This window comes from Microcaecilia unicolor, chromosome 12 (genome assembly GCF_901765095.1).
Source record: "Microcaecilia unicolor chromosome 12, aMicUni1.1, whole genome shotgun sequence".
Lineage (NCBI taxonomy): Eukaryota > Metazoa > Chordata > Amphibia > Gymnophiona > Siphonopidae > Microcaecilia > Microcaecilia unicolor.
Genome location: NC_044042.1, coordinates 33,438,800 through 33,463,875, shown reverse-complemented (window position 1 = coordinate 33,463,875; position 25,076 = coordinate 33,438,800). Strand labels below are relative to the sequence as shown.

General features: G+C 45.0%; 1 protein-coding gene across 6 annotated transcripts in view; it reads right to left on the bottom strand.

Annotated features, from left to right (window-relative positions):
• The window catches only part of LOC115481925 (glucose-6-phosphate exchanger SLC37A4-like), a 28,400-nt gene extending 16,733 nt beyond the window's left edge, over nt 1-11,667 (bottom strand). For 2 of the 6 annotated variants that reach the window (XM_030221393.1, XM_030221398.1), the window contains exons 1-4: nt 7,162-7,767; nt 4,313-4,545; nt 3,784-4,024; nt 2,063-2,221 (exon numbers count right to left, since the gene is read on the bottom strand). In XM_030221393.1, the coding sequence (XP_030077253.1) occupies nt 2,063-2,221; nt 3,784-4,024; nt 4,313-4,545; nt 7,162-7,309 (781 nt within the window). In that variant the 5' untranslated portion in view covers nt 7,310-7,767. Of the gene's footprint in view, nt 1-2,062; nt 2,222-3,783; nt 4,025-4,312; nt 4,546-7,161; nt 7,768-8,095; nt 8,187-8,758; nt 8,819-11,561; nt 11,619-11,642 lie in introns of those variants that run through there. The other 4 variants (XM_030221397.1, XM_030221394.1, XM_030221395.1 and 1 more) reach the window with 4 other exon arrangements.
• Between the last annotated feature and the right edge of the window lie 13,409 nt (nt 11,668-25,076).

Genomic DNA, 25,076 nt, shown 5'->3' with positions numbered 1-25,076 from the left:
GGGGGGGGGAGGCACAAGACAGCTGCCCTGGGCCCCATAGCTCCAGGGGGCCCCCCTGTGGGCCGGTATCTCTTCCTCTCCAACCAACCTCTCCCTCACCTGCACAGAATACCTTTAAAATGCACTGTTCTTCACAGGAGGTTGCTGGCACTGCAGCAATTCTGATATGCTGCCCATGGCCTCCTCAGCCTTTATCCTCTGCCATGGTTCACCCCCCTCTGTCCAGTACAGAGTGAGGAGGCTGTGAGCAGCATATCTGAATCACCGCCATGCCAGCAACTCCCTGTGAAGTGCAATGCATTTTAAAGGTATTCTGTGCAGGTGAGGGAGAGGTTGGATGGGGAGGAAGAGATACCGGCCCACAGGGTAGTCTGGGAAGGTGAGGGAGATGTCAGAAAGGGGTGGAGAGAAGGGAAAGGACATGCCGGCCCAAGGGGTCCCCCGGAGCAGCTGATTTTAAAGTAGACTAGGGGAGGGGCTCAAAGAGAGGGAGAATGCCAGATCAGGATGGGGGGGGAGGTAAAGGGGAAGAAATGATAGGCCCAGAAACAGAGGAGAGGGAGAGAGATGGTGGACAATGTGATGGAGGGAGGGAATAGAAAAGGAAAGAAGTTGGACAAAGAGAAATATTATATAGAGAGAATGAGAATGAATGAATATGGGATAGGACAGCAGTTGTGAAAAGGAGAGATAGTGGACTTGGAGATTGGGGTGGGGGGGAGAGATAGTGGACCTGAGGGTGAGGGGAGGGAGATATGCTGGATGGAAGGGCAATCTGGAAAAGAGAGAAGTTGGACCTGGGAATGGAAGGGAGGGAGAGCAGTCAGTCGGGAAGAAAGAGAGAAGTTGGACCTGGGGATGGAGGGAAGAGATGGAGAAATGCTGAAGGGGAGAAATGCTGAACAATGGGATGGAAGGAGGAAAGAGATGCTGCATCAAGGGGAGAGGGAAGAAGAACAACAGAAGGAGTAATGTTGAACCATGGGGGGGTGGGAAATGAGTGGAGGAGAGATGGACCCATGGTGGGCAAGAGAGGTGGGAAAGGAAGATGCTAGGGGGTGGAGGGAAAGGGACACGGAGATGTCAGGCAATGAGAGTGAGGTGGGTGGAGACAGGATTCGGAAAAGGTGGAACCATGTGGGAGTGGCAAGAAGTTGAGCGAGAGATTAGCAAGTACAGAGGTAGAAAATGTGGTAATGGGGAATAGATGGAAGGAAATAGGACACTGGGAAATAGAAGAGCTACGGACTAAGAGGAGATGGAGAATTGAAAGGTAGCTGAAAATTAAAAAGAAGAAGGGTGAGAAAGAGGGTGACATTTGAGTGGACAGAGACAGAAAAGAGAAAACAGGGAGGAAAGAGCTGAAAGGGAAAAATTCAATGTGTTAGAGACAGGCATAGTGAGGGAGTGAAACAAGAGAGATGAGAGGAGAAAAGGAAAATAGACACTGGAAAGAGAAATGGAAAAACAAAATGTCCAGACAACAAAGATAGAAAACAAGTGTGTTATTTTAACTTTATTAACTGGAATATGTTAGCTTTGGGATACCTGCATCACAGATGTATTTGTACTGTATTCAGTGGCATAGACAGATGGTGGGTGGGGGGGGGGGGGGCTTCAGCCCAAAATGGGTAGGCACCACATTTTCTTCCCACCTGAACGGAAAATATAAATACCTGAGCTGGCAGAGATTCCCAAGCCCCACTAACAGAAGACTGCCTCTTCCTGTCTGGCAGCCAGAAATCCCCAAGCTCTGCAGCTGATGGTAGTATCCTTGAGCTGTCACTGCTGCCCTCCCCGCCCCCCCCAACCACCATGCATGTTCGGTTTTCATGCATTCGTCAAAGCTGGGTAGGCAGGGGTGAGGGGTGGGGACAGCAGCAGCTCTGAAATACTGCTGCTGGCTGCAGACGCTGGAGAGTTCTGGTCTATTCTATATTTCTATGTTTGAAGGCAGGACTACTTTAGTGAATAAAGAGCTCTCTGCAGAGATAGTCACACAGCTCAAAAAAGTACATCTTTCTGAAAGGATATGTCAAATCTTCCTCAATATAAGTCTCACCCACAAGTGCAGACTGTCCTTTCTCCTGGATCAGAAAGAGCTGACCCCAGTCTGTGCAACATGTCTTCACCCCAAACACTACCAGGTATGCCCCAGACAAGACCCAGAGATATGGCGAAAACAGGAACTCTTTCAGTGTGCTGTCATCTGTGGCAGAGCCTAAAATTGGTCAGAAAAGGAAAAACACATTATACAGTATGGAATCCTCTGTCCAGACATGACTAATCAATTGCTACACTGCATCCCTCAGAGCACCTTTGTCCCATGCTGTGTTTGCTGTTATGGTTAGGTTTATTTTATATCTCACTTAAAATAAGATTATCTATGTGGTGTACAATAAAGGAACAAACACATATAGGGGAAGGAAGACAAGGCAGAATGCAGGAAGACTATTAGGTTACAGAAATTGATTATAAAATTAACAAGGCTTTTCTCCTAAGACACAATGGTTGAGGGAGGGGGTGAAATTAACTTGATGCGAGGATGCTACAATCATAGTGTCACAAACATACACTTCCAAATTACAGTTGTCCTCCTCCACATACATACCATTTATTTATTTATTTATTTATAACATTTGTATCCCACATTTCCCCACCTATTTGCAGGCTCAATGTGGCTTACATAGTTCCGTAACTGGTGATTACCAGTTCCGGATAGGAGAAATACATAGTTGAGGTACAGGGACAGATTGGGTTAGGTTACAGGAGGAGTTTGTCTTATGATAAGAGCTAAAGGTAATAGGCTAAACTTCATTTATGACAAAAATTAGCTTGAACAACTGGGAACATTAAACTGGAAATCAAGATATGCCATATGCATCTACTTTAATATTCCTTCCACACATACCTTTTCTGCTCTCTTTACCCTTTGCCTCCCTCTTGGGGCTGAAAAATGTTTCTGATGGTTTGAACCTGATTCAACATTTATTAACTAAGTGATATTCAGATCCCCAGGTGAAGGGCAGAGTCCACTGTGCCCCTGATCTGCAGCTTAGGAGACAGCATCCTTTAGCCAGAGGAGGGACAGCACCTCAGTGTGTGCGTGTGTGTGGACTGACCTCAGTATGGAGTGCTGATACCAGCAGTACAGAAAGCAACATCAGAACAGTGCAAACAGACCAAGCCTCAGTTCCACCCCCTAGAAAATCTGCTACTTTCAAACCTGGAAATCCTGACAAAGATACGTAGAACTTGTTTTCCAACTCCTGTATATTTAGAACACATGCCCTGGACTTTGGCCTGTACAATTACTCCCTGTTCTGTATTCACCCAGGCACTGTACACTAAAGTAAAGTAGTTGGACATTAGTTGGATGATGTAAGGCAGGCTACTCGCAGTGTGTATAGCAAGGTAGAAGAGCTGGCCTATGATTTACTATTTCTCCATGTACAGGGCTGGTCAGCCTTTAATCTTTAATCAGACCAGAGAAGTTCTGTCATGTTGTCAGATTCCCCAATCCACTCACACTTGGAATAATCTAATAGTGCAAAAGTAGAGGCCCAACCAATGGAAAATCAACACATATCACAGAACAGCATCATGTATCAAAGGAGCAGAAACTTAGGAGAACAGTATATCAGAGACACATCTGGGATGATCATGAAAGACTCCAAGGTCACCAAGCAACATAAGGCATGTTTCCTTCAGGCTGGGGTCTACTGGGGCCTCCTTGATACATTTTGACACTAAGCATGGGGAGTGGTATATAAAAATACTCACCCTTCTTCTCTTTCTTGGGCTCTGGCTCAATGTTGCTGAGCCCAACATCTGCTGGCTCATTCTGAATGAGGATAAGACAGAGAAAGGCAGCACCGACGCAGATTAATCCAGAGACAGCCAGTGTGCTGCGCCAGCTGTAACTGGCAGTCATAGTGGCAATGATGGGACCTACGCTGCCAGCCAAATTCATGCTGGTAGAGAGGACGGCCCACCATGTTCCAAACTGGGATGGTTCAAACCACTGCAAACAGAGACAAATTTAACACATCTAAGAGCTCCCATCCCAAGGCCAATGCTTTTCTGCTACTCTCTACATTCCCCCACCCCCATATCCAATGCTCCAACACCATTCCCTACAGCTCCATCTATAGTCTGAAGTCCTGCACCATTTCCTGCAATTAACCCTTCTGCACCATTTCTTGTAACTCATCCATAAACAGAGCTTTCACGTTAACGTCTAGGCACTCTCATTTTTGAACAGTTCATTAACTCACCAGCTGCTAAAGAAGAGAGTGTAAAACATATTTACTTTGCGCAGTATTTTCCCACATGGTGGCCAGCCAAAGCCTTGTGCCAATCCATTAAAAAACCAGAGCAAGGAGAAGATTGCCACAGTTGAACTCCAGGAGAAAATGACATTGACGATCCCTACAAGGAGAAGGCCAGAAGAGAAGAGCCAGCGGGCGCTGATCTGATCCGAGAGAACACCGCTGATAAATTTACTGATGGCATAGGCTGCAGACTGGCTGCTGGTGATCAGACCTGTGACAGTACAAAACCCAGAGAATTTACTCTTCCCCACAAGACAGAAAGAGCACAGAATAATGCAACATCCCATAACCAGTAACTCATACTACATAATAGATTTTATTGACAACACACAAGTATGCAGAACCAGTTTTTAATCACAATATGGACAGGTGTCTCTCCTTGGAAAACTGGGGCATATAAAACTGAGCTCTCAGAGAGTGCAGGCTCATGCAGATATAGTTACTCTCTCTCAGAGAGGGAACGTGTGTGAAGGTGAAATGTCCTTAAAGTAGAGCTTCCCAATTTTGTCTTGGGAAATCCATAGCCAGTTGAGTTTCAGTCTTAACATGACTATGAACAGTTTGTTTTTAATCATTCTCTTAACAAATTAAACTCCCTAATTCAATTATTTGTCCTTTTTGTAAGCACCACAGTCTTACACGCTCCTCCATTAAATCTCAGATACCTAAACCGCTGGCTTCCCTCTCAAAAATTTTGACACTTAAACTCTATAGTCATGATCATCCTACAATTCGATAAAAACGCATAGGGTTCTTTTTACTAAGGTGCGCTAATGATTAGCATACACTAAATGCTAAGACGCCCATAGGAATAAAATGAGCGTCTTAGCATTTCGCGCACACTAATCTGTAATGCACCTTAGTAAAAAAAAAAAAAAAGGAGTCCATAACTAGAAATTGTACTTTTAAATATTAAGCTTTTCTTTGCAGGTACAAGTGTGCAACTGCTGGTTATCTGAATTTGTGCAACTGTTAGGACTTCTTCTTTCATCTGCAGCTTCTTTATTGCTGTCCTAGGCAACTGCCTAGTCTTGCCTAATGGACCTGCTTGGGCACCCCCTTCTTTCCCCACCCCCCCCCTCCAATTACCTCCCTCATAACAAATCCCACAGCACTTAACTAGGCTGCTTCTCCCTAGTCTGCTCCGGCCACATACCCCCTGCAGTTTATAAGTCCATTCACATGGCTCGTGCATAAGAATCTAAGGAACACACATCCCAACAGAACAAATATTAAATAAAATACAAAGAACTCCCATAACTCGCTGATGTCAAATCAGTACTATATACTGTATGAACGTGTGTGTGCTGATGAACCTTCTCAAATATACACAGCTAGCATCCTCCATGGCCCACAGTTCTAATACATTCCTTTCTATCCAGGTGTCACTGATACACAGTTATTGTTTGGGCAGCAGCATTCCTCAGGGTCAGTTAGACAAGTCCATGTAATGGCAGGGTTGCAAGAACAACTCTTAAGTAATGAGGGCAGATACACCACCTACTTTTGGGAAATAAAACACTAGCCAGCTACCATTCCACATAGCTCTGAGGTGAATCAGTAGCACTCTAGCAGCACTCCATGTGGCCAAGCTCATGAGTTCCAACTGAAGTCTTGATCTTTACTTCCAAACCTCTGCTGTATGCAGATCCCTTAAGCATATTCATTAGGGGGTATTCTGAAAATCTGATCTGTTGGTAGCCTTTGAGGACTGGGAGTGAAGACCAAGAGGCATGTTTTCAAAGCACTTAGCCTTCCAAAGTTCCATAGAAACCTATGGAACTTTGGAAGGCTAAGTGCTTTGAAAATATGCTTCCAAGGGTCTAAAGACTCTCTACAGCTGTACTTCTCAACCATTTCCTAGAGACACACATAGCCAGTCAGGTTTTCACTATTACCACTACCTATATGCATGATATAGACTTGAATATACTAAGATCTACTGTGTGCAAATCTATTTCATGTACAATCATTGTGGTACACTTGAAACTCCAACTGGCTATGTGACAGGGTTGAGAAGCACTGTTCAACAGAGCAAACTACAAGTCGTCACAAACTCTTCCACATTACAGAAACACAGTCTTTGCTCTCTGCAGCTATATAAAAATTATAGCAGTAGAGGGTGACCAAAACTTCTTTGTTGTTGTTTCTTTTTCAGCTGAAACCAAAAGTGGCACTACCCCTAAGCTGTATCAATCTTCATGCCCTCCTCATCATCCCCCTCCCCCCCCCCACTCACCTATCTCTGGAGTCTCTGATGGTCTAGTGGTATGTTCGGGAAGTGACTGATCACGCCTGCCTTTATCAATTTCAATCTCAAAATGGCTGCCATGACCTCAAGTGGCAGTCTCGTGAGACTACCGCTGAGGTTCACAGCAACCATTTTGCTAACAGAGATGGCATGGGTATGAAGAACTGGAGATTGCTCCTGCCCTGACTAGACCACCAGGGACTCTACTGTAGGCCTGGGGGCCTATAGGTGGGTAGGAGAGAAGAGGGGTCAAGCCCACTCCTGTTTATAGGGGTGGAAGTGCTACAGGTACACCACACTGAATTTTGATTTTGGATGTAAATGCACCAGCATTTTTGGTCGCAACAAAGCTGAATTTGATTTCAGGCCAATTCTGGGGCTAAAACCGAAATTCAGTCAGCATCTGTATAGCACTACTTTAGAGTGTAGGCAGAATTAAAAATCAAAGTTAAGAAAAGGATTTGAGAGAATACACAGACCACTGTCCCCTTCACAGCAATTCACAAAGCATACAGACAGAACATTGCTTCCTACACAGAAATCCATAGCGCATATACACAGCTCCACCATTCTTACCCAAATCATCCTTGTCTAGTTCAATTTCTTTTATAATAGATGGCATGACAAATGAGAATGTTTTTCTGTTGAAGTAATAAAGTGTGTATCCAACAAACATTGCTGTGAAGATGACTGTTCGGTAATAGCCATACCCCTTCTTCGCCATGGTAAAGACAAAAGATCAGAATCCTCAGTGTGTATTGATGCCAACTGCCAAGCCTCGGTGTTAGAATACAGCAGCAGACTCTGAATGGTAAACTGTGCAGAGAAGCATATACAGGTTGTCCACTGGAGTGCTGCAGGCTGGAAATCCTAAACCCCCTCCAGTCAGGCAGAAATCCTGTCCAGGGACTGCAAAATTTTGCCGACTTGGGAGCCTTACTGAAGTCTATTTATCCTTATTCCACTTACACCTGTGTTGTGTTTTTTTTTTTGGAGAATGATTAATCCAGTTAACTCTTGTGGTTATAAATTCTTCATCCTGTGGCAAGAAAGAAAATGGCAGTTTGTGACAAAAAATGTTTGTGCATTAAGCAAGGCAATGAGAGGCCCAGAACTACACCCAGTAATTCTCCGATCAGCCCTGACAGCACAGGACATAACAGGATCAATACTTTCCGAGAATAAATCTGGAACAGTGTTTCAGAAAGGAGAGTGAAAGGGGATGGGAGAGGCGTGGCAAAGCGAGGTGACTCACTCTGACTTCAGTGCTACACATAAGTCTCACACACCACAGAATTTCTAAAAGCACACAGAGAACGAAGCTGCAATATTAAATGGAATGCGTGAGGCACTTTGAAACTTGGATCTTAGGCAATAACAGCTCTGCTTCACCAGCTGAAATGACAACAAACACACACCTGAGCTCCTCTGTGCTCTACAATATATTTTGTACATCACATTAAGAATTAGGAAATGTAAAAATCTCAAATAAATTCTGGACTACCCTTACCGCATGAAATGCTATCAGGAAGACAAGAGGGATTCAGAGTGGATGACTGACAAATATTCACTCCTAGTGTAACTGCTCCAAAGGAAAGGAAGCTGTAGAGTTAGAGAACATGAAACGAAGCTTCAGGAGAAACATCAGGAAAGGTGAAGGACGCCTGAAAAGCCCTCTCCTAGAAGGTGGTGCGGACAAAAATGATGATAAATAAAAAAAAGTGAGGATATATACACAGAGGATCCCTAAAAGGCAAAAGGATGGAAAACCAAGCCGTTAAGCACCTTAGTTCAACACAGCACTTATTAAGAAAGCTAGGTGTGGGGTTGGGTAACATGCACTGAGGCAGCAGCCAGAACCCTAAGAACCTTACTAGCAGGCTAGATGGGCTATTTCAGTCTTAATTTGTCTCCTATATTACCATGAGTAAATAAGGTAAACCTAGTCATTATTTGAGTGTATCCAAATTCAGTCTTTCAAACTGAGGCTCTGAAACTGCTCAGCACATACAGACTTGGGAAATGGGATTTTAGCAACACAGCTCCAACTTCATACGCTAGCCATTAGAATATGGGGGAAGGAACAGAGTAATAGATCTGCCACACAGTGAACAGAGAGACAATACGTTCTTACACAGCACAGTCACTCCTTTCAAGCAACATATTCTTATACCTGAATTAGAGTTCTGATAACCCCCTGTCCTATGGAGCAGTCTTCATGTTCCCCTGCCCAGTGCCTCAATCCTGCTCTATGCACAAGAAAAGCAGGCTGCCTGCATGTAACTAGATCCAGTCACGCTGCTGGTAGTCAGGCAAGGTAACCAGGCTTTCAGTGGGAGCACTGCTAAAAGTTTTATAGCCCCTGTGTTGAGGCTGCAAATCTTAATGTTCAAAATCTCATCCTGAACCTGAGCAAAATGACATGGGGTTCAGCCTTTGGGTTGGGAACGGAGGTCCATCATGTTCTTACAATTCACATTATTGATGTCCAGAATCTAAAGAAAGACAGGTCATTTTACATGTAACACTGATAAGACCTAAACAATCCATACATATGGATGGGTTTTCAATTCCTTCCTTGTTTAAATTTCTTATGTTTTACTACTATTTTTAGAATGACACGCTGTTACCCGAGCCCACTCCTCAGCTGTTCAGACTATATCCACACTTGGCATGCATCTGCGTGATGCTGTTCTGCTTAGCATTCTGATGAAGAGGTCAGCACACAGCGTATCACCCCACTAAAGTTCAGAGTTGGGAAAATGAGATGGGCAAAGCACTCAATCTTTAAACATTAATATCTCCTCTTCAAAAGTACATTAAAAAAAAAAAGAGAAGTATCTTAACAACTTTTTATTTTAAACAGTAAAATTAATGAACGAGGAGTGGCCTAGTGGTTAGGGTGGTGGACTTTGGTCCTGAGGAACTGAGTTTGATTCCCACTTCAGGCACAGGCAGCTCCTTGTGACTCTGGGCAAGTCACTTAACCCTCCATTGCCCCATGTAAGCCGCATTGAGCCTGCCATGAGTGGGAAAGCGCAGGGTACAAATGTAACAAAAGTAAAATAGATACTATTGGAGATTCTACATGGAATGTTGCTATTATTGGAGATTCCACATGGAATGTTGCTATTCCACTAGCAACATTCCATGTAGAAGGCTGCGCAAGCTTCTGTTTCTGTGAGTCTAACGTCCTGCACATATGTGCAGGACGTCAGACTCACAGAAGCAGAAGCCTGCGCGGCCACATTGGTGATCTGCAAGGGCCGACTTCTACATGGAATGTTGCTAGTGGAATAGCAACATTCCATGTAGAATCTCAAATAGTAGCAACAGTGGAGGAGTGGCCTAGTGGTTAGGGTGGTGGACTTTGGTCCTGGGGAACTGAGGAGCTGAGTTTGATTCCCACTTCAGGCACAGGCAGCTCCTTGTGACTCTGGGCAAGTCACTTAACCCTCCATTGCCCCAGGTACAAATAAGTACCTGTATACAATATGTAAGCCACATTGAGCCTGCCATGAGTGGGAAACCACAGGGTACAAATGTAACAAAAATAAAAGCAAGAAGGAACACGTATACATAACCAGTCATGCAATCCCTGACTGTTTATTCTATTCTGGACCCCCCAGCAATTTACAGATACAGGCATAATATTTCTTAAGTGTACAAAAGGCATAGTGTTTCTTACATCTTTTGAACTGTGTATTATAGAAAGAACGAGCAAAACCAGAAACCCAGTTTATCCTTAGTAAGCTCACACAGCTATAAAAAACGGCAGAGATACTTGTCCACATGCACACCTCACTCTACAGGCCCAGTCACTGCCTTGGGTACTGCAAAGGAGTTGTGCCTTTTTTTTTTTAATCTGCAAAAGAAATTCCCATTTGCTGCAACAACCAAAGCATATTTACATGTTTTCTCCAGGGAAAATCTAATTGTCCTGTCTAGAGAGGGTTCCAGGCTCTTAATTTCCAACCTGTCCACAATATTTTTAACCTTTTCAATTTAAAATACGCCTTTACATTGAACATAATTGGCAGATAATCCATCAAGGAAATTTAGGCCTCTATCCTTTAGCCATGAGAAATTTACTTTGGATAAAAACATCCAGAGGCATAATTTTGTTGCTCCAAAAAGCAGCAAAAACAAAAGAGAGAAGCAACTAAGTGAACGGTTGTAGACTAACCAAATTATTCAGTCTTGGGAAACATGTCACTAATTTCTCCGTTTTAGCCTGGATAGACAGAAATACTAGAGCGCTACACAAAAGACATTTTGGAAGGAAATTCTTATGAAAACACAAATAACCTGCTTAAGAAGCTGGAGTAATGAAAGGTGTATGATGGGCAGCTGTAGGTCAATGCAGATTAGAAAACCCTGCAAAGTCACTCCAAAAAGTCAGCAGAAAGGTGGAGGTCACTAGCTAGGGTCATAGCCTAAAATTTTGCCCACCACATTTTCACCTACAGTACTTGGAGGCGAGGCTACACATTGGTTTTTTGACCTACCCACCAACCACAAAAGCGTTCCTCTACCCCTGGTCAATCACTTGGTATAACCTGTTCTAGACACTATTACTGCAGACAAGGAAAGCCTGAGCCGGCAATTTAAATGTATCTGTACTGCAAGCATTACGCAGATGTCTAAATAAGAAGAAAATAAAGGCTACATCTGCATCTCATACAATCGCAGAGCAGACATTGCGATGGATGAGCTAGATGGAGAGGGGAGGGGAGGGCTGGGTAAAAGGAAAGGGTGCTCTGAACTTAGCGTTAGAGCAGACATACTGCACCATTCCGTCATCCGTTGTTTTTTTTTTTTTTCAAGAGACTAACCAGGGTTTTTACCCTCATTACATTTGTTGTGGACTTTGCTGGTGCTCCGCGTGGAGATATATCAAACCCCAATAAATTTATATCTGTAATGACCATAAACAAGTCCCTTGTGCAACCTGCTACGTCCGATCGGACACTCACTGGCAGCTCTAAAAATACCGGTTCAGCTACTAGCTAGCCACACACATGTAACCACGTCCCACTCCCAAGTCAACTGTTCACCTTATTACAGCATCTGTGACAGGCTTGCGACCGGCTCCACAAGCCCCGCCTTCGTTTGTCTCACACTCTGGTAGGATCGGAAAGCTGCCAATCCACAAAGACCGCAGAGAAGTGTTGAGTATTAATTGGTTACATGGAACGGTCGATCTCACGTACGGGACGCTTTAACATAGATGGCGTTCAGGTCACGCCCAAGAAGGTTTAAGAGACAGGAGTGGTGGAAGTGAGTCTATCTAGCCCACTGTAAGCAAGGAAGCCAATTTAGTTCATCTGTTTCCACTCCCTCGCGCAGCCGTCATTGCCATACACTCAAAACAAAGCAAGCAAACCTAGACCTTCTGCATCCATTTTGTCGTTCTTTATTGTTGGTCCATCTGTAACAAGTCTAAAACTGTTTCAGTTGGATAGGCAGTGCCTTAAAAGGCGGAGGAGAAAAGAAAGAACAACAACTGAATATCACTAAAACAGCTTCAAAAATGATTGTAGCTGGTAGAAACAGCAATGATAAAGGCTGTAGTTTGCGCTAATTTTTCAGCACGGTTCTTCTATTCAATACAGATGGCCAGATTTCAATTAAAATATCCTGTTTCCTGATGGGTTCATCTTAATTGTTGTTGTAATCTGCCTTGGGAAGCCTAGTGTTATAAAGATAATGGAAGAAGAATTGAACTCTCCTTTCATTCAGGTACATGCAATCACTACTACTACTACTACTACTTATCATTTCTATAGCGCTACAAGGCATATGCAGCGCTACACACCATACACAAAAAGACAGTCCCTGCTCAAAGAGCTTACAATCTAGATAAGACATGAGACAGAACAATTAAGGGTAGGAGAATAAAGAGGTGAGGATAAAGGATAGGGCAAGTAAGCAGTGGTTAGGAGTCAAAAGCAGTGGTAAAGAGGTGGGCTTTAAGTTTAGACTTGAAAATGGCCAAAGAGGGGGGGGGCTAGACGTACAGGCTTGGGAAGTTTATTTCAGGCGTGAGGTACAGCAAGATAAAAGGAATGGAATCTGGAATTAGCAGTAGAGGAGAAGGGAACAGATAAGAGAGATTTATCAACAGAACGGAGTACCCGAGAGGGGGCATAGGGAAAGACAAGAGTGGAGAGGTACTGGGGAGCAGTAGAGTGAAAGCACTTATAGGTCAATAAGAGAAGTTTGAATTGAATGCGGAAACGGATAGGGAGCCAGTGAAGTGACTTAAGGAGAGGGCTAATGTGAGCATAGCGACTTTGGCAGAGAATGAGTCACGCAGCAGAGTTTTGGATTAATTGAAGAGGAGAGAGATGGCTAAGAGGGAGGCTGGTAAGAAGCAGGTTACAATAATCAAGACGAGAGGCGACAAGAGTGTGGATAAGGGTTCCGGTAAAGTGCTCAGAGATGAAGGGACAGATTTTGCTGATGTTATAGAGAAAGAACCGACAGGCTTTGGCAATCTGCTGAATGTGAGCAGAGATGGAGCGAGAGGAGTCAAAGATGACCCCAAGGTTACGAGCAGCTGATACAGGGAGAATGAGAGTGCAATCAACAGAAATAGAGTAAGGGGGGGGGGGGGGAGAGGAGAAGTAGGTTTAGGGGGAAAGATGAGAAGCTCAGTTTTGGCTGTTAAGTTTCAGATGACGTTGAGACATCCAGGCAGCGATGTCAGATAGGCAGGCTGAAACTTTGGTCTGGATGCTGGTTGAAATTTCAGGGGTAGAGAGGAGTGTGGTAGCCGTGTTAGCCTGACTGCATCCTTCAAACAGAAAGGCTACAACCCCAAAATAATCTCCAAGAATATTGCCTCCTCCCTCAAAACACCCAGGGAGAATCTGCTACAGTACAAGTGAAGGGGTGGAACGCCGGATACTACTTGAATACTGTGAATACTACTAATACTACTGACCACCAGAACAACTTCATGTTTTGTGCCTACTGATGGACTTATACTTATGGACTCTACCTCTGCTTTTGGCCTTTAGCCATACTTTATTAATGCACTGGACCTTTTGTGCCTTACATATAATGAGCCTAGACTAAGACTAAAACTTGTGCAGTTTGGACCTTTTTTACTAGTAGTGTGTATTTGTTAACCAGCAGCTAGATAACAAATTGTAGTAGTCAGCAATGTAGAAAGGCAGCTGGCCCTGCCAGCCCAGTCTCGTGATCTATGCATAGAGGCTGTATTGTGTAGATGTGCTGGAACACTGCAATAAGTTACATTTCTTGCAAAGTAACAATTTCTATGAAAGCTATGAAACTGACGTATCTTTTCTCTGTGAGAACTACAGAACTACTAATGTATTGCGCATGTGCCTGTACTGCGCATGTGTGTGTGTGACGTATGATGCGTTTTATGCGCATGACCAGTAATCTGTATAAGAACGAGTGTCAGATGACGCTCAACACACAGTATTCTGAGATTGTACTCGGGGCTGTGTGAAATTGCTGGCAATAAAAAGCTGTTTGTTTTGGAAACCAATTTGTCTTTCGCCTCCTGATTTTCGGACCCGTTACATTGGCGACCCAGATGGGACAGGAGTAGAAAGGGAAATCGGATTATATTCTTTCCCCTTCCCACTGCAGGCGGATCGGTTCACCGACTCCCCCGACCGGGAAAGTGGTTAGTGGCCACCGCTGACTTCAGCGTCCACTTCACGGCGGGAGGGCCGATCAATTCCGGCCGGCTGAAAGTGGGACTGTGTGGCTCCGACAAAGCAGCTTTCTCATTTTTCTTTTTCCTCTCCGGAGAGACGCGTACGACGGCGCGGCCTGCTGGGACGACGGACAGGCGAGTATACTCAACGTAGTGACCGGCTCGGTAAAGGGCCGAAGAAGAGGATTGATCACCCTCTTAGCCAGTGACTAATACGGACTAGGTCCCGAAACCTCACTAGGCCTGGGCGAAGAAACCGTACGGGAGGGTTTCTTGTTGTGTGCGAAAGTTGTGTGATTGGGCCTGCAGTTCCAGGCTGGGCGACCACGTCCTGGTCAGGCCGAGTGTTGAACCTTCTGTGTCCGGTGGATCGAGACCCCTTACTCCTCCACCATCCCTCTCCCCTTCGTCTGTCTCCTATCCTTTGGCACTCAGGTTAGGATGGGCGGGGGTGGTTCCACACCGCTAGACTTAATGACAGAACACTTTAGCGAAGTGTTCGACCAAGATAAATGCAGTAGGGCCGGGATGATACAGCGATGTCAGTTTATGTGGCCCGGGCTAGGAATTGCCGAATGGCCCCCGGAAGGGTCATTTGAGTACGAGAAGGTGGCGGCGGTCATGAATATTGTTATAGTTGGGGGAAACCCCGGGTGCCCAGAGGACATCCCCTACATTGAAGCGTGGTTAAGCGTTGTCCGAGATCCGCCCGATTGGGCCCAACATAAAGTAGAAAAAGCCGCCCTTATGGTGCTAAAACAGAGGAAGGGGCGGGGAGCCAAACGAACCCCGGCCTTCGCTCTCCAAACTCCGGCAGTCGCTGCCGTTCCGGAGGCCAGGGGAACCGCCCCTATAACGCCCACCGCCCCTTCCGTCAGAGCCCTAGAGGCCACGCCCCGTACTACCGCCAAGAATAGTAAGGCCACGCCCCGTGCTACCAGTGCGCTTCCCAAACCTAGACCACCCATGAAAGGCCGAGGGAAAGCGCAGGGCCCGCCCGAAAAGGTGCCCCCTAAGGCCCCAGTTCTTGTGACCACGGAAACCTACGAGGATGATGTGGCGCCTCCTCCATATGTTCCCCTGTACCCCGACCTCGCGGACTTGTCGGATGGCCCGGATGACGCTGAGGCCTCCGAGTCCGAGTCGGATACTGGAGACGCTATAACCCCGGACCCCAGAACTAACAGGAAGAGTCACAGAGTAGTGAAAGCCGTTACTCGATACCCCCAGTCGAGTCCGAGAAGTACACTTCCGGCTTCCCGGAGGACAGAAGTGACTAACCTATACCCGGTCCGGCTGTCTACGACCTACACCCCTAACCCAGTGGCCGATGCCCAGCCCATTCAGTCGACCGTCTATAGCCACGTCCCCTTCTCCAGCGCTGACCTATATAACTGGAAGCTGCACGGACCATCCTATGATCAGAAACCCGAACAACTGATAGAACTGGTCGAAGGCATCATTTACAGTTATAATCCCACGTGGGCCGACCTCAGGCAGTTGAGCGCCCACATCCTGACCACTGAAGAACGCCGCCTCCTACAGCAAAATATGGAACAAGCGATCCGAGACGCCAACCCGGGAAATGCTAACGTACAGGCCATCCTAGATACAGAAGCCCCTACCGCGGTCCCTGCATGGGACTACCGGACCGAGGAAGGACAGGCCGTTATCCGCCGGTACCAACAGGCATACCTGGCGGCCCTTAAGAAGGGAAAACAGAAGATTACAAATATGGGAAAAATTCACAATATAGTTCAACAGAAGAATGAAAGTCCGGGGGACTTCCTTGAGCGCCTTATGGATGCATTCAGGAGACATAGTCCAATAAACCCCGAGGACCCTAAAAACGTCTCCACAGTGGTCATGAGTTTTGTTAGCCAGTCAGCACCCGACATACGGAGGAAACTCCAGAGAACCGAAGGATTTGAAGGGATGGGCATCAGCCAACTGAAGGCCATAGCTGATCGCGTGTTCGGATACCGCGACCAAGAAGAGAAGGCCGAAGCCCGGAAGGAGTCCACCAGGCGGATGCGCGAGAATGCGGATGTGTTGGCCACAGTGCTGGAAGAACGTTTAGGGTCCAGGCCACGGGGCAGGGGTAGAGGCCGAGGGGGGAGAGGAACACGGTCCCCCTTAGGACGCAACCAATGCGCAAACTGTCGGGAGGAAGGGCACTGGTGGGCGGATTGTCCGGAGAAACCGCGTGACCAACAGAGAGGGGGAAAAGATACCGACCACCCAAAGGCCCCCAGACAAGGACAACGAGGACGGGGCCGCGGCCGGGAACGGGCCGAACAGCAGGAATGGCAGATGGCTCTGGACGCCACCCGGGACCATACGGCATGAAGGGACCGGGAGGGCAGAGTCCCCACTGACCCTCTGGTGGAGATCCGCGTGGGGACGCAATTGATGAAGGCCCTCCTAGATACGGGGGCCCAACGTTCTGTCATCACCACAGCCATCGCCCCGGCCACAAAAGAAACCATACCAATTATCGGTGCTTCTGGAAAATCGCTTACAGCCCCCCTCCTCAGGGAACGCCAAGTCCAGATCGGTGGGACGATGGTGTCTCACCAGTTCATCCATATCCCCGAGTGCCCCGTTCCCCTGATTGGCCGTGACCTACTGTGTAAACTCCAAGCCACCCTGAAGTTCAAACCAACGGGCGAAGTGGAAGCCCATTTCGAAGACCACCCAGTGACGCTCCTTTGCCCGGTGCGGGAGGAATGGAGACTATATGCCCCCCTTATTGCAGGCCCTGACGACGGCCGCTATTACCAGGACACCCCTTTCGCACAACAGAGAAGGGACCTAATGGAAGAGGTGCCCAACGTATGGGCGGAGGTGAACCCTGGTGGGTTAGCCGTCAACGCCATCCCCCTCTGGATCGAACTCAAACCAAATGCCCAAGTTGTCAACCAAGGACAATATCACATCCCTTATGCAGCCCGGCATAGCATGCAAAAACACCTACAGAAACTCCTTCAGCACGGGGTCCTGAGACCTGTCAGATCTGCTTGGAACACCCCATTATTGCCCGTGAAGAAGCCAGGAACGTCGGAGTATAGGCCCGTCCAAGACTTGAGAAAGGTCAACAACCAGGTAGCCGACATAGTTGCCCTCGTACCGAACCCTTATTCCATTCTCGCCCAAGTGCCAGCCCAGACCAAGTGGTACAGTGTCATTGATCTGAAGGACGCCTTCTTCTCCATTCCCCCCTTTAAATCCACAGACAGAATCCCCCTTGTAGTGACATACAATCCAGAGCTGGAAAAACTGAGGAAAATCATAAGAGATCTACAACCTATACTCCAGGAGGATGAATTACTGAAAGAGATATTCCCATCCCCACCAGTACTGGCCTTCCGACAGCCACCCAACTTAAAACACAAGCTAATCAGAAGTAAACTTCCATCACAGACTGAAAAGGAACAGAAGGGCACACTTCCCTGTAATTTATCCAGTTGCAAACTATGCCAAAATATTTCACAGGACCCCACAGTCATCCACAAAGGAAAGATATTCAACATAAAGGAATCTTTCACTTGCTCATCTTCCAATGTGGTATTTATCATTCAGTGTAAAAAATGTAACGAAGGATGCTATATTGGAGAAACAGGCCAGATGCTTAAGACAAGATTCAATTTACATAGACATCATATGAACAATACTGGTGCCAGTAGGGCTCCCACCCCTGTTGGTCAGCATTTTACAGGACCAGGACACTGTACCAGTGACTTCACAGTGAGAATCCTAAAAGGTAACTTTAAAACCATACAAGAACGTAAGACCTTTGAAGTCAGAATGATTGAATATTTTAACACCCAACAAAAAGGACTTAACAAGGATCTGGGGTTCCTAGCCCATTATAAACCATAAAGTTGTGTTTCTCTGTTGATCACCCCACCCCTCACCTATCCACACCCATCCTGTTAGAATATCAATGATATGCTTTGATGTCCCCATGCATACCTCCTACCCACCCCCATCCTTCCACCCTGTCAGACTGTCATAGTAATGCTTGAATGTTTTCACTTATATACACTGTCAGCTAGCACATTTGCTTATTTCCGATCTGACGAAGAAGGGCAACCTTCGAAAGCTAATCAAGAAATGTATTAAGTTATGTCCAATAAAAAAGGTATCATCTTATTTTCTTTTCCATGTTTTATTTTGTTTGATTTCTAGGGGTAGAGAGGTAGATTTGGGAGTCTTCAGCATTGAGATGGTATTGAAAGCCATGGGATGATATCAGAGAGCCAAGGGAAGAAGTGTAGATGGAGAACAGGAGAGGACCGAGAACAGAACCCTGAGGTACACCTATTGGTAGAGGGATAGAAGTGGAAGAGGATCCACCAGAATGTACACTAAAGGTGCGAAGTGAGAGGTAGGAGGAGAACCAGGAAAGAACAAAGCCCTGGAATCCAAATGAAGACAGCGTATCAAGGAGTAGGCTGTGATCAAGTGTCAAAAGCGGCAGATAGATCAAGAAGGATGAGGATAGAATATCACATCTTCATCTGTTTTGTAGAAGTTTACCTTTTAGATACACAAACAGATTATTCTGTTTTGAACATGCTTCAGGGTCAAGTGGTTTTATAAGTCAAAATAAAAATATTTTGTTTCATGCAGATCTTTTGTTTAAACATAAATGGGCTATAAGCCCCTAATGCAGTCCATTGGTTTTCTTATATTTTGTTCTTGTGATGATTTATACTGTGCCAAAACTGAAAACTCATATCTCTATCTGGTTGATAATAAAAGAAGCTCATTGTGAACACTGTCCACCCTAAAAGGTTGTTTTGTGGCCGTACATGAGGAATTGTGATATTGAATAAATAAGTGTATGTTTATGTCCCTTGTCATGCACCCTAAGTTTATATAATCCTTTCAAGAAATCCAGTTGCATTTTCCTTTAGGAAGCCATCCAAACCTTTTTTTTAAACTCTGCTAAGCTAACCACCTTTACCACATTTTCTGGCAATGAATTCCAGAGTTGAATTACACATTAAGTGAAGAAAATGTTTCTCCAATTCATTTTAAATTTACTACTTTGTAGCTTCATTGCATGCCCCCTAGTCCTAGTATTTTTGGAAAGCGTAAACAGACGCTTCACGGCTACCCGTTCCACGTATTATTATAGACCTTTATCATATCCCGCTGTTTTGCCCTACTGATCCAAATGTTGTTTTTTTTTCCCAATTGGACTATTGTAACTCACTACATGTGGGATTAAACTTAGTACTGTGAAGAAAGCTCCAGCTGTTACAGAATATAGCAGTTCAAGCAGAAGCGTAGCCAGGTTGAGGGCGCAAGGGGAGCGGACTGCTGATGGCGTGTATCTTAAACATGAAAGATCAAAGGGAGAGCAGCCGCGCCCCTGGCGACCCACCTAGCTGCGCCTCTGAGCTCAATTAATTTTCTGGATAGCTTCACAAGCTCAATTGGCTTCCTTTAAAAGCTTGAATTAATTTTAAAATTGCCTGCATTGTTTTTCATATATTACATACGTCTTCACTGGATCTTATTAATTCAACTTTTGTTCCAATCATTTTTCTTCTGCACCTTGGGTATAGTATACATTTTAAAGATTTCCTACTGTTAAATGATTGTATTGCACACACCACTTAGGTTTAAACTTATTTTAAGGAATATATTATTTTGCTGTAAACCACTATAAACATAATCCTTCTCTTATCATGCCATTATTATATGAAATTATCTCCCCCAATGTATTAGAACTGAGCCAAACTATCTTCCATTTCAATGGAAACTGAAAACTTTCTTTTGATGTCCTTTTCACAAATTTTAATGTATTAGTCTGAGGTATTAAATCTGATGTAACATAGTAGATGACGGCAAAAAAAGACCTGCACGGTCCATCCAGTCTGCCCAACAAGACAAACTCATGTGTTATTTTTTTGTGTATATCTTACCTTGATTTGTAACTGTCATGACCGTAAAAGTCTGCCCAGCACTATCCCCTCCTCCCAACCACCAGCCCCGCCTCCCACCACCAGCTCTGGCACAGACCGTATGTCTGCCCAGCACTATCCCTGCCTCCCAACCACCAGCCCCACCTCCTACCACTGGCTCTGCCACCCAATTTCGGCTAAGCTCCTGAGGATCCATTTCTTCTGAACAGGATTCCTTTATGTTTATCCCACGCATGTTTGAATTCTGTTACATGAATTTGAATTGTATTACATGATTTGCTCCATTAGCTCACTTTCACATTCCTCAGCACTCAATATCTTGTCCATTCACTAGTAATCTCAAAACTCGACTACTGTAACTTGCTTTATCAAGGCTTGAGAAATAAAAAATCTATGGCATTTGCAAATGATACAAAACACCTCAATTAAATTAATTTCAGGTTCACAAAAGTTTGATCATTTTATTTATTTATTAGGATTTATTTACCACCTTTTTGAAGGAATTCACTTAAGGCGGTGTACAGCAAGAATAACTCAAACATGAGCAATAGGCAATTACAGCAGCAAAAATATTAAAATCATAAAAAGAATGCCACTGGGGCTCATTTTCAAAGCACGTAACCTATGGAACTTTGGAAGGCTAAGTGCTTTGAAAATATGCGTCATAGTGGAGGGGCATAATCGAAAGTGGGTGCCCATCTTTGTGGGCGGTCATGCGAAGGGGCGGGACAAACCATATTTTCAAAAAAAGATGGGCCTAGGATTTGGGCATTTTTGAGCTGGGCGCTATCAGTTTTCAGCGATAATGGAAACCGAAGGCGCCCAGCTCAAAAATGAACAAATCCAAAGTATTGGGTCATGGGAGGGGCCAGGATTCATAGTGCACTGGTCCCCCTCACATGCCAGGACACCAACTGGGCACCCTAGGGGGCACTTTTACAAATAAAAAAACATTCAAATAGCTCCCAGGTGCATAGCACCCTTCCCTTGTGTGCTGAGCCCCACAAATCCCCCCCCCCAAAACCCACAAGTCTACAGCATTACCATAGGCCTAAGGGGTGCAGGGGGGCACCTACATGTGGATACAGTGAGTTTTGGGGGATTTTGGAGGGATCAAAATTAACCAGCACAAGTGGAACAAGTAGGGGGGATGGGCCTGGGTCCGCCTGCCTGACGTCCACTGCACCCACTGACAACTGCTCCAGGGACCTGCATACTGCTGTCAGGGAGCTGGGTATGACATTTGAGGCTCGCATACAGGCTGTCAAAAAAAAGTTTTTAAAGTTCTTTTTTTGTGGTGGGAGGGGGTTAGTGACCACTGGTGAAGTTAGGGGAGGTCATCCCCAATTCCCTCCGGTAGTCATCTGGCCAGTTGGGCCACTTTTTTGGGACTTGGGTCATGAAATAAAAGGGTCCAGCAAAAGCGACCCAAATTCTCGCTTCTGCCGCCCTTTTTTTTCGATTATCGGCCGAAGGCGCCCATCTCTCCTCGGCCGATAAACACCCCAGTCCCGCCTTCACCACGCCTCCGACAACTTTGTTCGTTTCCGCGATGGAGTGCAGTTGAAGACGCCAAAAATCGGCTTTCTATTATACCGATTTGGGCGCCTTTGCGAGATGGGCGCCCATCTCCAGATTTGGGTCGCAATATGGGCGCCCATCACTTTCAAAAATAAGGCCGATAGTATACTACTTACAATGTTAGTTATTTCTTCCATTAAAGGCCTGGTTGAAGAGCCAAGCTTTCACCTGCTTCCTGAAGTAGAGATAGTTTTGTGTTAAGGGGAGCCTTTCAGGCAGTATATTCCAGTGTAACACCTCTTGTTGAATATGCACATTAGTTACCGCTCACACATCATATTACCTTTACAATCCTGATTTTTAAAATAATAAACTCTGGCTTCCCTCCTTTTTTAGCAAGACTACTAACTCCATATGCTCCAGCTCGTAATCTTTGATCAGACCATCAGCATCTTTTATTTGTACTATCTTTTCAGCACATTAGACATGGTACACTGTTTTTTTCTGTTACTGGTCCCTCGCTATGGAATGCATTACTATCATTTCCTAGATTGCAAACTTCTCTGATACAATTTAAGACAGATCTTGAAACTTATTTCAGGATGCTTTATTTCTAACATAGTTGTTGGCCTACAATTGCGTCTCTTAGATCAGACAAGACTTCCCCTGCCCTCTGAATCACCTTTACTCTTTGATAATGGAGTTCCTTTTCCACTCCTCCCAGTTCTATTCCCTTTTATTCTTACTTACTAGTTTCGCTCTTGCCTATGTACTTTAGTATTGTAAGCCACATAGACAAGTTATTGATGTGCAGGATAAACCTTAAATATAATTCCCTATATGTATTGCACAGGCTTCTTATGTTGTAAGCCATCTTGAACCGCTAGTTGGGATTTGTGTGGTAAATAGTTCCTGTATTATAGTCCTCTGCCTGCTTCCTAATCTTTCCACCTTTTTAGGATTTTGCAAAAGGTGCAACCTTGCACTTTCCAATATTTGCATTTTTAAAAAAATATATTTGTATTGAGAACAAAAAGCAATAAAGGACAGGTACATCACAGGTAAAAGGGTATAGCCTACAAATTTACCTAAAAACAATTTAAACTGCACATTAAAAAAAAATCTATATACAAAGAAAAGTGTCAAACAACTTTCATTACTTTGCTTGAAGTCTGGAGCCTGTGAAATCCCAGGAACCACCCTTTGCACACAATTCAGGCTCTGCTTGTCACCTGCCGCACAAGTTCACACCAGCCTGTTCTGGCTGAAGACTGAGACACTCAACCAGGGAAGGAAAGCATGAGCCCTTCTTTGCTTTTTTTAGTAGTTGGGTTTCCATTCTTTCAGAAGCATGCACACGATACCTGCCTGGGGTTTTAGGGCTCTCAAGTGCTGCATCTTGCCTGTGGGAGGCTGTCCGTTAGGTAAGAGTAGTCAGTTGCCTACAGCAGAAAGACAATAGATCCTAGCAGCCACACACACTCAAAGGACCATCAATATATACTTTTTACATGCAAGAAGAGCAGGCATATTTCAAATTGCCTACTTACCTAGGTAAGTGGCTTTTAGAACTTGTCCTCACTACTTGTGAGTGGGGAATTGTGACCGAGGACACTGAGACACCAGATGCAGAGTCCTCCCGCTTAAGGCTATTATGGCCCCTGCTAGCCCATCCCAGTTCCTGTACTGTCCCTCTGCACCCTCTCTTTACTTCCCTAATTCCATTATCTATGTCTCTCCCCCACCAACACTCCAGAACAGTACCTAGGTCCACCCATCTCCAGGTTAAACAATAGAAAGAAGTGACAGCCTGTTGTGGCAACCATTCAGAGCTCTCCCACCCCTCTTCTATATCCACATTCCTCATCCTCCCTTGTGCCTCAAATCACTCCCCAATCCTTTCATTCATATTATCAAGCATCCATACTCTTAAATCCGCTTCCCACACTCAAGAATGCACTCCCTGAAAGGCTCCGCTTAACTCCAGACTATCTCTACTTCAGGAAGCAGGTGAAAGCTTGGCTCTTCAACCAGGCCTTTAATGGAAGAAGTAACTTTAGCCTCACTCACACACAAGGAGCGACACAGGCTGCACATACTGTAGCAGAGCACGTTTATCCACTCCTACCCTAGGTGAGATAATATTTAACCACCTCTGATCTCATGTGCACCTTTCTTTAAATTAGTCACCTTATTCTCTTACCTATCTATATGTTAACCATCTCTCTGACCTCATGTGCAACTTTCTATAGGCACCTTACTTTCTAACTCCTCTTACTCTCTTACCTATCCATCTATATGTTCCATCTTTGCTTATACCCTACACTGTCAATTAAAATGTTCTATTATGTATTGTGTGATAGTGTAAGTAGTATACAATGCCATACAGTGTATTTGAATATTTTTACTGCTGTAATTGTCTATCTCATGTTTAATTTATTCTTACTGTACACCACCTTGAGTAAATTCCTTAAAAAAAAAAAACCCAGTAAATAAATCCTAATATACCAAACTCAGTACTGCAGCCACATTCTCTACCTGGATTTCCACAGCTGAATCCAAGTAACGCAGAACCAAGTCCATAACCCAGTGGTTCCCAAACCTGGTCCTGGAGGAACCCATCAGGTTTTCAGGATATCCACAATGAATATTCATGAGATCTGCATGCAGTAGAGGTAGCGCATGTAAATGTATCTCATGAATATTCACTGTGGATATCCTGAAAACCTGACTGGCTGGGTTGCCTCCAGGACTAGGCTTAGGAACCACAGACATAACCAAAAAATGTTGTGTCTATATAGCTGGCCCTCAGTCAAGTGGCTAGTGGACTGGTCTACAGCCCATTTGATGCAGTACTAGACTTCCATTTAAGCCTTCCACCACCATGACAGCTGTTGCCAGTGGGGTATAACCTTCCACCCAGCCTTCACTGTTATCTGCAATACACTCCTTTCCAGGCCCAGTGGCTACAATGCTTGATTTGCCCCTTCCACAAATAGACCCTGATGAACTGTTCCTGTGCAGCAAACCCCAAGGGAAATGCCCACCGATATCAAATTTTCTCAACTGTACTGGACACCTACAACTCCTGCAGCATAACAGGTGCCAGATCTTGGTAAATCACAAAATATTGAGGATGGGTGTTTATTCAAGACTAGGCTGTTACCATGTTGGGTAACATCAACCCCCCCCCGCCCCCCCCCCCCCCCCCCCAAAAAAGTTCATCTTGAAATTTTCCCTTTGCTCAGGCACAGCAAGTCAAGAACGTACAGTAGACCAACTGACTTCTTTGGAATTAGTTAAAACATTGAGTAGATCTCTTGCCTTTTTAG